General features: G+C 43.3%; 1 protein-coding gene across 2 annotated transcripts in view; it reads right to left on the reverse strand.

Annotated features, from left to right (window-relative positions):
• Positions 1 to 6,550: 6,550 nt before the first annotated feature.
• Positions 6,551 to 12,936, reverse strand: part of Cdc123 (cell division cycle 123) — a 52,788-nt gene continuing 46,402 nt past the window's right edge. Inside the window, exons 10-12 of one of the 2 annotated variants that reach the window (XM_027405180.2) lie at positions 10,266 to 10,394; positions 7,352 to 7,489; positions 6,551 to 6,788 (exon numbers count right to left, since the gene is read on the reverse strand). In XM_027405180.2, coding sequence (XP_027260981.1) covers positions 6,762 to 6,788; positions 7,352 to 7,489; positions 10,266 to 10,394 — 294 coding nt within the window. In that variant the 3' untranslated portion in view covers positions 6,551 to 6,761. The remainder of the gene's footprint in view (positions 6,789 to 7,351; positions 7,490 to 10,265; positions 10,395 to 12,936) is intronic. The other variant, XM_027405179.2, reaches the window with a different exon arrangement.

The following is a 12,936-nucleotide window of genomic DNA, read 5'->3' on the forward strand; positions in this document are numbered from 1 at the left end:
AACAATGTATTGAATAAAGCAGTAAGGCAGGTTTTCCTTGTGGCTCATTAGTAGGGTTGATGGACCTTTTACTGAGATTTGAGAAAAATGTATGTTCTTCCAAAGAGTACCATGGAGCCACAGTGTGAGCGTACATGTCTGCAATCCCAGCACTAGGGAGGCAGGTGGGAGAAGATTGAGTTTGAAGCCGTTGGGTCTACACAGGAAGATCCTGCCTCAAAAACTAACAAATACTGAGGGCACAGCTTTGTGGTAGAGATTTTAAGTAAAATCTTGTGCTTACTTGGAATGTGCAAATCCTGGGATTCCAACCCCAACACTGCCCAACAAAAACCCATTTACTCTGTGATTTACTCCTAAAAACAAAACAAAACAAAATAAACTAACTGGTTACCTTAGTAACACCGTACTTTTCAAAGATCTGCTGCAGTCTGATACCAGAACTATCCCCTGTGAGGACATATCTTCTGTGTGATGGCTTTGATGTGTGTGCTGGGTGTCTACCACTCCAGTTGTCTCAGCTAGTGGTATTCTTTGGCTGTGAAGAGACACCATGACCAAGGAAACTTACCTTAGTTTGGGTTTCTATTGCTGTGAAAAGACACCATGACCACACAACTCTTTTAAAGAAAACATTTAATCAGGGTAGCTCACTTATGGTTTCAGAGGTTCAGTCCGCTAACGTCATGGGTGGGAGCATGGTGGCGTGCAGAAAGGCATGGTGCTGGGGACATGGCCTAGTGTCCTACATCTTGCTGGCAACAGGAAGTATACTTGACACTGGGTGGCATAGGAAACCTCAAAGTCCACCCCACCGTGACACACTTCCTCCAACAAGGCCATGCCCACTCCAACAAAACCAGACTTCCTAATAGTGCCATTCCCTGTGAGATTATGGGGGCCAATTACAATTAAATTAATACAATCCGCCACCTGGACCCCATAAGTTTGTAACAATATCATAATGCAAAACGCATTTAGTCCAACTTCAAAAGTCCCCATAGTCTATCACAGTCTCAACAATGTTTTAAAATCTAAAGTTCAAAGTCTCTTCTGAGATTCTTAACTGTAATCACCTGTAAAAATCAAAATCAAAAAGCACATCACATACTTCCAACATTTAGTGGCACAGGATGTACATTACTGTTCCAAAACATAGGGAAGAGAGCACAATGAGGAACTGCTGGATCAAAGCAAGACTGAAAACCAATGGGGCAAAGTCCAAGCTCTGCATCTCCAACTCCTTTCAGCTTTGTTGACTGCAACACACTTATTTCTCTTGGGCTGATTCCACTCCCTGTTAGCAGCTCTCCTCAGCCCGTCTCCCACAATGGTGGGGAGCATGCAGGTAGACATGGTTCTGGAGAAGTAGCTGAGAGTCTGACATTCACAGGCAACAGGAAGTTGACTGTGACACTGGGTGGTATCCTGAGCATAGGAAACCTCAAAGCCCACCCCATAGAGACACACTGCCTCTAACAACATCATGCCCACTCAAACAAAGTCACACCTCCTTATAGTGCCACTCCCTATAAGATTATGGGGCCAATTACACCAAACTACCACAAAACTCTCATAAAAGAAAGTATTTAATCGGGGGCTTGCTTACAATTTTAGAGTGTTAGTCCATTAGCATCATAGTAAGCATGGCAGCAGGCATGATGGTACAGTGCTGAAGAAGTAGCTGAGAGCTTTACATTCTGACCCTCAAACATCAGGCAGAAAGAGAGACACTGGGCCCGTATGGGCTTTTGAAATCTCAAAGCCCACCTCCAGTGACACACTTCTCTCAACAAGGCCACACCTACTCCAAAAAGGCCACACCTCCTAGTCCTTCTAATTCTTCTCAAACACTTTGCCAACTGAGGACCGAGCACTGTGGGGGCCATTCGCATTCAAAACATCATATCACTTATCCAAGCAAACATGTCCAGGTCTTACTATGAAGGGACCATTACATCAGTCAGGAGAGGGTGTCTTGCTGGGCCTGACCCAATCCACTAGAGGGCTCTGAAAGATGATCTGTGGTTTTTCTGTAGGAGAGGCTATCCTACCTGGACATTAGGTAAAGCCAATGACTGTGAGCTTCCAGAGCACATTTCCCTTCCTGCCTGCCCATAGAATTCCATTGCTCAGCCAGCCCTTTCAAAGGCAGAGTCAATCTCTTATTATAAGTACACACACATAACATGTATGTGTTATGGATGTTAATCTCACCCTAGTTGGCCTTTCTGGTTGAATTCCAATGCATATTAATTACCTTGTTTATGAAAGCTGGAAAATTATGCTGAGGGACATGTACTGTAAAGGAATTAATTATATCAGCATTATGGTTAGAAATTGCAGTCACTAGTAAATCTTGGGATTTCCTTTCTTGCAGTATAGTATATGTTGTGAAAGGGCCCCTTCCTTGCCTGAAGGCTGGGCTTTTAATCTTATTTGATTTGACTTAAACAATGGGTTCTCAGTCAATGAGCCCTAGAAACTGAGTGCAAAATTATTCTGAGGAAAGTCTATGTTCTTACTAGATTCTCAAAGATGCATTTCTTCTCAAAATAGAATAATCATTGCTTATGTTGAAATTATGTTATTTACATTCATTTTTTCCAGTGAATCTTCATACCTTATGAATGGAAAGTTGGTCTTATTGCTTACCTTGTTCAAAAATTGCTGTTGGCATTTTATTTATTTATCTATTTATTTATAGAAGGGAGTATGGAACAAGCCACTCGTAATCAGGAGAAATCCAATTTATATCTTTCCTTGATTAAAAGTCCATAAACACAGGGTGAGATAATAGCACCTAAGAATGCTACACATTAAAAATAATCTCAAATAGGTAAGGCAATCATTGATGCAGAAAATACAATCTAAGTCATCTTCAGTTCATATTGAGCCCGAACTAAATAAAATGATAATTTAGAGAATTTCAATGTGGTTCTTTAGAGCCAGCTTGGGGGTGCACACCAGTGACCCTAGTGCTCAGAGGCCGAGGCAAGGGGTGGGTGGGGAACAACAGTTTAAGGCCAGCTGGGCTACATAGGGAGACTCTGCTTAAGAAATGATAAAATGGGAACTGAGGAGATGACTCAGTGGGTAAGAGCACTTGCTATGAAAGGAAGAGAACCCTAGTTAAAATCTCCAGCACTCACATAAAAGCCAGGCATAGCCATGGGTGCCTGGAATCTCAGCATTGGGGAGCAAGACAGGCTGATGCTAAGAACTTGCTGGACAGCCAGCCTACCTGAAACTATGAGAAGATCCTGTCCAAAAAAGAAAAAAAAAAGGTGAAGAATGATAGAGGAAGACATTTGACACCTGTAGTGGTTTGAAAGAAATGGTCCCCATAGGCCCACAGGGAACGGCACTACTTGAGAGGGATTAGGAGGTATGGCCTTGCTAAAGGACATGTATCACTGAGAGTGGGCTTTGAGGTTTCAGGAGCTCAAGTCAGGTCCATTGATACTCTTCCTGCAGCTTGTGGATCTAGATGTAGAACTCTCAGCTACTTCTCCATACCATGTTTGCCTGTGTGCCACCATGCTTCCCACCATGATGACAATGGACTAAACCTTTGAACTGTAAGTCAACCCCTTATAAGAGTTGCGATGGTCATGGTATCTCTTCATAGCAATAGAAGCCAAAATTAAGACAACACCTTCCTCTTGCCTCCTTGTGCACACATATGGGTGAATATACCCCCCTCCTTACACACACATACATACAAAACCAGACAGGAAGAAAAATTAGATTGCTAAATACCCTTCATTTCTTTTGTTTGAAGAGAGATTTGTACTTGATATATTTGAAAAACAGCATAAGCAGTCTAAATTCACACTAAACAATCCCCTAGTGAAGGGACCAGCCCCCCATTTCGGCAGCCATGACAGTAACACGTGCTCGCTATGACCTTGCCTTAGTCACTAGAGGTTAGGTGCCTGCCTCGTGACAAGGAACCAATCAGAAGTTAGCTGGTGGCACTATGCTTTACGACTCTGGGTGTACTTTACGGACAAGAGCACAGCAATGACGCGCAGAGCATAGCAACCACCCTGTGAAGGCCTATGGGCCATAACAACCAACTGGCCAATCAACACAGGGCAAGCCCTCCAAGGCTGGAGGCACACCAATCGTGAGCCTGTGCGTACCCCTAGACACTCCCCTTACGCTGCCCTACAAGATTTCTCTCTGCAGCGGTTCGAGCTGTCTTTTGCGAGCCATCCACCATGGCGGGTGGGTGAAAGACCTGAGCTAACATAGGCTTAGCTCGTTAAAAAACAATAAAGCCTCATGAAGTTTGCATCAGGCTCTCGAATCTGCCTGGTGATTGGGGTGACCGAGAACGTGGCCTAGGACCCCGGATATCTGAGTTTTTCCAGGGGTCTAACATTAGGACATCAAATCATTTCATAAAATTATAGTGAAGTCAGAACCAAAGCCAAGTTGTTAGACCCCCGAAAACTCAAGTATCCGGGGTCCCAGGCCACGTTCTCGGTCACCCCAATCACCAGGCGGATTCGAGCTCCTAGGGGCTCTCGAGAGATCTTATAGGACAGCGTAAGGGGAGGCCCTAGGAGCCGTCTTTTTCTAGCCATCCACCATGGCGGATGGGTGAAAGACCCGAGCTAACATGGGGTTAGCTCGTTAAATTATAATAAAGCCTCGTGCAGTTTGCAGCAAGCTCTCGAATCCGCCTGGTGATTGGGGTGACGGTGAACGTGGCCTGGGACCCCGGATACTTGAGTTTTCGGGGGTCTAACACTACCACATTTGGCCTCTTCATATGGGTTCTGGGGAATGAACTCACACCCTTGCGCTCACAAGGCAAGCATGATACTGAATGAGTTATCCCCCACAGGTCTAGATTGGTCTCTGATCTGGAAGGCAACAGAGCTAACCTACAAAGCCATCTTAGAAATTCATCCAGGGCTCAATTATTTGCTTAATCTTAAATGTTTTATGAGTGTATTGCTATAGTTAGTAGTTATATACTGCTATAAAATGAAGTGTCTGTCAGCTGCTAAGGATTTCATAGTTTACCAAGGAAGACAAAATACTAGTGAAACATGATATGTTAGTTTCAAGAAGATGTAACTAACCCCCAGCTAACTTCTGTTTGGTTCCTTGTCACGAAGCAGGCATCTGACTTTCTAGTGTCTAGAACAAGGTCATAGAAGCACATGTTCGACCATTATGGCTGCCAAAAGGGAAGCTGGTCCCTTCACTCCTAATCCACACCCTGCTTTCCAGATAGGAATCAGAAAAACAATTCAGAACATAAATCCCAATATGCCTCCCCTTCACTTAGCTCAATAGCAATCTCTCTTCAGAATGAATTCCCAACATCTAACCCTGGGATGACCTGGTCCTGTTTCTTTCCTCACCCACTGTGTTCATCTCTCTGAGTTGTGGCTATTGTACCCAGCACCATACAGGTTGGTAGCACATGAGACAGACAGTTGGAAATTGTAATGTGTTTCCTTCCGGTCACCTGGGCAGACAGTGTGTCCAAAGCAGATTGAGGGCTCCTTCAAGTCAAAAGAGAATAATGACTAAAATGATGGATTTTTAATAAAATGGCTCTATCACCCTCAAAAGTCCAATGTATTTTTTAAAAAGCCAAATTATGTCTGATAATTTTACTAATATGTGTTATGATAACTATCATAAATGAAAGATGTTATGATTGATAGTAAAAAGTCTCTTATTTGTCCTTGTAACTATGCCCAAACTGAAGTTAAACTCAAAGGAAAATTAGAATTTCAAGACAAGAAAAATATTTCCTATTGTAATATAAGATCCTATTTTTATATGAGAAAGTAGGCTGGGCGTTGGTGGCACATGCCTTTAATCCCAGAAACCAGGAGGCAGAGGCAGAAGGATCTTTGTGAGTTCAAGGCCAGCCTGGTCTCCAGAGCGAGTGCCAGGATAGGCTCCAAAGCTACACAGAGAAACCCTGTCTCAAAAAACCAACCCTCCCAAAAAAAAGAGAGAGAAAGTAAAGAACAATCCACTTCTTTATTTCAAAATTTGCTTATTTATTGTATGTATGAATGTGTGTGCACAGGTGCATGTTCATGGTGTATATGTGAGCGCATGAACGTCAGAGGCCACTCTTGGGAGTCAATTCTCTCCTTCCACCATGGCTTCCAGGGATCAAACTCAGATTGGCAGGATTATGTGCCTTTACCCACTGAACTATCTCATCATCCCATATTTCTTTACTTTTTAAGGCACATGAAATATTGTGTTTCAGCATGGCATCACCATACATATGTGTCATTGTATTTTGTTCTCAGTCTTTTGCTTGCCCAGTGCCCTACAGGGCACACCAGTCCCTTTCTTTGCCTCAGTACTCATTTCTGCTTTCCTTTTACATGACATCTACTACCTACCCTCTCCCTTCCCATGTCATTTAAGCTCTCTTTTTACCCTCTCATGACCTCTTACTATTTCCGAAAAGAATAATTCTGACCACCTACCTGACAGGTATAAAGATGGAAATGAAAGAAATATAGATAAATCTAAACATTGAACCAGAGAGCAAGAATTTCATAGAAAGTTATTTTATTACCAGAACAGTATGCTTCCTTATGTTTAAGATCTATTTATTCTTTTTACAAGTACCAAAGTCCTTCCATCTTTTCCCAAGTGAATATACATGAATATAAAAACTGATGATTTTGCATACTGTCCACCCCATCTAGTCTGGATCACTGGAGTAGCTGTGTTCTCCCTTCTACTTATTCTCAAAGCAGCATTCAGTCATCCTCTTGCTGATTTCTTTTCTGTAAAAGGAAACCAAGAATATGTTAAAGAAGCATATTCGAACTGGGACATCTGCCCAGCCAATGTCACTGTTTCTTTCAGAAAGTATAATTTTCTGGAGGTCTTCACAAAAGATGTGGCTAGAAATTATAGAAAAAAGATGCTTTAACTAATTTGATAAGCTGGCTTATTATCTCAGGCATCTGAATAGATTTTTTCTTTCTTACATAGGTAAACTCCCACAAAGAAATATACATGGATGGAAACACATATATTCATAATCACCATATAGTGGCTTGATCTCCAAGCCCCATGAAAACATACATACTTCAACACTAGTATGCAAATGTTTCAAAATGAGTATGTGTCATAAAAGTATCTTCTGCTATCCTGACTGACAAATTATCCCTTCAGTTTGTAGTTCCTATTTACTTACAAAGTGGCCTAATTCTATTTCACTGTGGTCTTTAACCCATAACCAGCAACAGAAGTCCAGGTGGTCCAGGAATGAAAGGAAGTGCCACAAAGCACACTTGAACCCCAATCTGAAAGGATGGCCAGCATAAACTTCCATATACTCTACCAGCTTAAGAAAATCTATGAGCTTGTGAACGTCTTCCCCGGTGGAGAGATCCACGAAGTCCTTGGGCAGTCGGTAGCTCAGATAGGGGCTGGGCTGCACTGTGACCTCACTGTTTGTGCATCGGAAAGCTGGAGAATCCTTTACAAAGAGAAAACAGCCAAGTCTATCTTTTTGTTTTTAAGTTCTATTTTCTAAACTTAACACTAACACAATTTCAATGCCAGTGTTTTCTTCTGTACTAGAGAAGGAAGAAAACAAGACCCTAAAGTAAAAGGCACCAAGAATTTAAAATAATTCCACATGGTCACTGGAAAGTGAATAGAAAGCCTTTCAAAGCAGCGGTCCATTTAGAGCAGGGTGGGTCTCTAAGAGCAGCCTGTGTACAACAGCATGTGCGGGGCAGATGCTCCTGAGCAGGACAGGGCCCATGTTAGTCCCCTCTGGGCCCAAGCAATATCATAGGCTATATTATCATCACTTTCTACAGGTGTGCAGTTGGGAGGCATGATCTTGCAAGTACTTGATCAAGTCTTGGGTAGAATGTTTACATGTTACTTTGTGCCAAAAAGGACTACAGAGACAGAAGGCCCTGGCTTTGGACTTCCTAGGCGGTGGATATCAAGGTGAAGATGGTTGGTGTCCAGCAGAGGAAGACAAGACAGGAACTTAACAAGTTAGGACCAGGAAACCATGGAAAGCAGGCCACACCTTACACAGATAGCCCAAACACCTGCTAAGAGTCATCTGCTCTGTGCAGGCTTTGTTCTGGGAATGGGAGATAGAGCGGAGCACCAGGAGACAGATGGTTAACAGATGAACAAAGAAATGACCAGACTATGTCAGACAATGAAGGTGTTATGGAAACCAAGAGCTGGGCAATGTGCTAAGAAGACAGTGATGACCACTATAGAGGGACGGGCTGGAGTCTCCTATAGAGAGGTAGTCTTGCTAAGGGGCTGAGAGCTGAACAGGAGCAGGGAAGGCTTTGGAGGCAGTGGCGACAACTAGATCAAAGACTTCTAGATCAAAGACTTCAGGCATAGCTGGGCTTCTCAGGCTTCTTAGGTTTCTGGGGTAGAGGGAAGTCTGGGTCTCTATGACCAAGGATAAGCAGGGCAAGTGCTGGGGAAGGAGCCAGGAACCACATCCTGTCAAGTCCCAACCTCTAAGATTTAGAAGTAAATAAAACATGGTGTGGAGAATAATCCTGTAAAACCACTTCTGCCAACAACTATGTCTCTCCTACTTAACTAAGTAACATGTTTTCTTTCCATCTTTCAGTTTAACAGTGAGCCTGTGCGTACCCCTAGACATTCCCCTTACGCTGCCCTATAAGATCTTTGGGAGCCGTCTTTTCAGGCCATCCGCCATGGCGGGTGGGTGAAAGACCCGAGCTAACATGGGGTTAGCTCGTTAAATTACAATAAAGCCTCGTGCAGTTTGCAGCAAGCTCTCGAATCCGCCTGGTGATTGAGGTGACGGTGAACGTGGCCTGGGACCCCGGATACTTGAGTTTTCGGGGGTCTAACACCAAGAATAGGAGAGACATCATCCTTCAGAAATCTGAGTCTAGTGAGGGTACAGCGCATCAACAGGTTTGGCAGGGACCACATTAGACTGAATAATCAGGTGCAAAGGGAAGGCCAAAGAGGGCCCAGGACACAATGATGACAGTAATGGAAGGATGAGTGAAATAAAACATGCTCCTCATAAAGGCAGAGAAGAGGCCAGAAAAGTAGGAAGAGAGCATAAGTCTCTCAAAGGAAGAAATGCTGTAAGATTAAGAGGGCACCTGCTGAGCACAGCAGTAAGAGAGAGGCTGTGTATTTCTCATCAAAGTCACTCAGGGTCCTCGCCAAGGGCAGGAACTAAGTGGTAGGACAGAAGCTGGTTGGCAGAGGAGTAAGGAATGTGTGGTGACAAAAGAGAGGTCAGACAGCAAGAGACTAGGGAAGTGGGCTGTGATGAGACGCAGCTCCTAAGCTCTTGCAGCAGTTCCATAACTGGACTTACTTAGGGATGACTGCATGAGCATGGGTGGGAAGCTATTTAACTGAGTAAAGGCAACTTAACTGCAGCTACCAGTGAATAGGATGCTTCCTCTCCCATCAACTGTTTACTTTGCCTGTAGCTTCTCAGGCAAGTCTGTTTAAGGGTAGAAAAAGAAAGGTCAGCTATGAAGATGGGAGAAAGGAGAAGTGTAGCTGTGTAAATACATGTTGTTAAAGAAAAAAATTAAGATGGGGAGCTATATGAACTTGGCTGAACCCTAATGGATAGGAATAGACAAGAAGAGGGTGAAAAACACATGTTCAAAACAAAAGTTCAGCAGAGAGCTCAAGGCTTAGGAATGTTAGGCAAGAGTGAGCTCAAGACTTAGGAAGGCAGGCAAGGGTGCGCTCAAGGCTTAGAGTGTGGGCAAGGGTGAGCTCAAGTCCTGTAACTGAACTGAGTAGTTTCTCCTTCCTGTAGAGGGCTAACAGGATCTGCTGAGAAAGATAAGGAGCAATGACTAGAAGAGGTGAGGAGCCAGGAGAAGTGGGACCATCCTGGAGACAACTGAGATGAAAGCTGACCAGGGACTCTCACCATGAAAGCAGAGGTCACACTGTGCAGAGACTCTGGTCTAGGCAGACATGTAGCTACTGCTCTCTGTGAAAGCTCAACAGGGAGCAGGACCAGAGAAGCAGTAGTATGAACTGACTGGGGATCAGGGTTCTTCCAGGTGACTATGACAGGCAGAGCTAAGAAAACTAGAGTAAGTAGAAAAACTGTTTTCCACATGTCCCTCCTTGAACACTCTGATGGGAAGGAACGGCTAGACAAGCTGTGTCTGCTGGACTCTTTCCCAGTCGTCCAGGTTCTGCCTATGAGATCAACAGAGTGGTGAAAGGACTGAAAAGGCTGGTCTTACCTGCCCCTGAGAAGCCCCTTCACCGAAGTCACCTCTTAGGTTGTTCTCAGATGTCAGGTCTTCCCAAGTAAACAACAGTGAGTCTGTGACTTCCCCAAATGGATTAAAGTCAATCAGCCACACCTTCCCCTAGAGCACAGAAAAAAAAAAAAAATCAGCTAAGTATAAAATAAACCCAAACACAACCTATACTTGCTTATTAAAAAGGCATTTTCCTATTATTTTCCCATAATGGTCATCTTAAACTCTTGGGAACTATTTCAAAAGATCATCCCTCAGTGTCTCACAGACAGATCTAAGAGGCTGACTGATACAGAGGGAAGAGAACCAGTAAGAAGGGCACCGATGAGGGCCCATCTAAACACACTACAAAGAGTACAGAATTTTCTTTTCTTATTTTTAGTTTTCAATGTGGCATTTAGCATGTATGTATGACAGAGCTCGAAAGCACATGAAGGGAAATGAAAAAGATTATATCGACCTTTGAAAGGAATTTCTTGTCTCCAGAGACAGTCTACAAAATGCTCACCTAAGGGAAAGAATGCTTCAACCTGTTCAGCTGTGCTAGAGTCAGGAATACCTGAGCAGAAAGTAGCCAGTATAGACCTATCTGAACTGGCAATGTGTGCAATCTTAGGAAATCAAAGCCAGCACATTTGATCTCACAGCCACTTGGGACATACAGTAGACATGTTTAAATTTTAATTTTCCTTCTCCTGGTTCTCCTGGTTCTCCTGGTTCTCTCTCTCTCTCTCTCTCTCTCTCTCTCTCTCTCTCTCTCTCTCTCTCTCTCTCTCTCTCTCTCTCTCTCTCTCTCTCTCTCTCTCTGTGTGTGTGTGTGTGTGTGTGTGTGTGTGTGTGTGTGTGTGTGTGTGTGTTGGGGGTGGGGGTACATGTATAGAAGGGGATGTCAGCTATCTTCAATTGCTCTCCCTTCATCTTTTGAGACAGAGTCTGTCACTGAACCTGCAACTCATGAATCAGGCTTGAATGGCCTAGGGACCATCCTGTCTCTACTTCTCCAGTATTGGAATTACAGGCACATGTCATTGCACTCAGCTTTTCATATGTGGGTTCTGGGGATCAAACTTAAGCCCTCATGACTTCGTGGCAAGCACTTTACCAAGTGAGCCTTCTCTTCAATCTCTGATTTTTCTACTGACATGTTCACTTACTTTATGTACTGTTGACAACTAGATGTTTTATTGTAAATATGAAACTCTCATGTCTTGATCGGATAGCTGTGTGTACAAATTTGGACATGCCAAAGGGGAGAGAATGCTGAGTCGACATTTACTGATGTTGTTTTCATCTAGGCTAAAACAAAATTTTAGAGAAGATGAGATACCTTAGGAGGGCTTACTGCAGAGATACCCAGTCAACATCATGGAGCCAGTTTAAGAAATTTTCACTACCTGTCTTGTGAGTAAGGTTTCTATTTAATATAATCTTCAGAACTCCTACAAGTTTCTCTTGCCACTGGAGTCATTGACACACATCAGTCTGGCACCCACTTCTATATTCTTAGACTATGTGCAATAATACCAGCCATCAGGCAGCCTGGCATGTTGCCAAATTTGTTAGGAGTGCTGTGACTAAGATAGCTTTAGCATACTGCCTGTTGTTTTTTAATAAAATGGGTATTTTCTAATCTCCAAATTCTTTCTTCTTCACTTTTGCTTGCTTGTTTTTCGAGACTGAGTTTCTCTTTGTGCAGCCCTGGCCATCCTGGAACTCACTCTGTAGACCAGGCTGGCCTCAAACTCATAGACTTGCCTGCCTCTGCCTCCCAACTGCTGAGATTAAGGATGTGCACCACCACGACTGGCCCTACTTGACTTTTTATCACCAATAAAACTATCTCATCAAAAAGAAGAAAACTTTCAAAAGTGTTATACCTGTTAACACAGGAATATTGACTTCTATAATCTAAAATTACATCTCAATACAAAATCCAAAGTAATCTAAAGACAAAACAAACCATCATTGGTAGTTGGCAGCATTTGCGCTAAAAGTCAGATGTGATTTCCATTCACCCCCAAAATAAAGTAAACCAGCTGTGCGAGCCATAAAACTGTGTAGAATAAAATTTTATAGTTGAACATGCTTTTATGTGACATCTCAAGCCCCAGTCATCCTGAGCAGTTAATTCCCGTGATGATATTTTGTTTGTAATCTAACAAATTAAGCTTGCCTCTAAATCAGAGTGCAGAACTAGCCACACTAGTTAGCCAAAGACTCCAGGCAGTGGTGGCACACACCTTTAACCCCAGCACTCAGGAGTCAGAGGCAGACAGATCTCTGTGAGTTCAAGGCCACCCTGGGCTACATGAGATTGATCCAGTCTAAAAGAGAAACAGAGCCAGTCAGTGATGGTCCACACTATTGATCCCAGCACTTGGGATCACATGCCTTTAATCCCAGCACTAGGGAGGTAGAGACAGAAATGATATGGCTGGGCAGAGAGAAGAATATAAGGAGAGAGAAGACAGGAGCTCATTGAATTCAGTCTGAGGATTCGTAGTGACAGGATCGCCCCTTTGGTCTGAGGCTTCAGAAGTAAGAACTAGTGGCTGGCTGTTCTACTTCTCTCATCTTTCAGCATTAACCCCTTACCTGAGTCTGGATTTTTATTATTAAAACCAATTAGAATTTGAGCTACAAATTCTAT

This window comes from Cricetulus griseus, chromosome 3 (genome assembly GCF_003668045.3).
Source record: "Cricetulus griseus strain 17A/GY chromosome 3, alternate assembly CriGri-PICRH-1.0, whole genome shotgun sequence".
In the NCBI taxonomy this organism is placed as follows: Eukaryota; Metazoa; Chordata; class Mammalia; order Rodentia; family Cricetidae; genus Cricetulus; species Cricetulus griseus.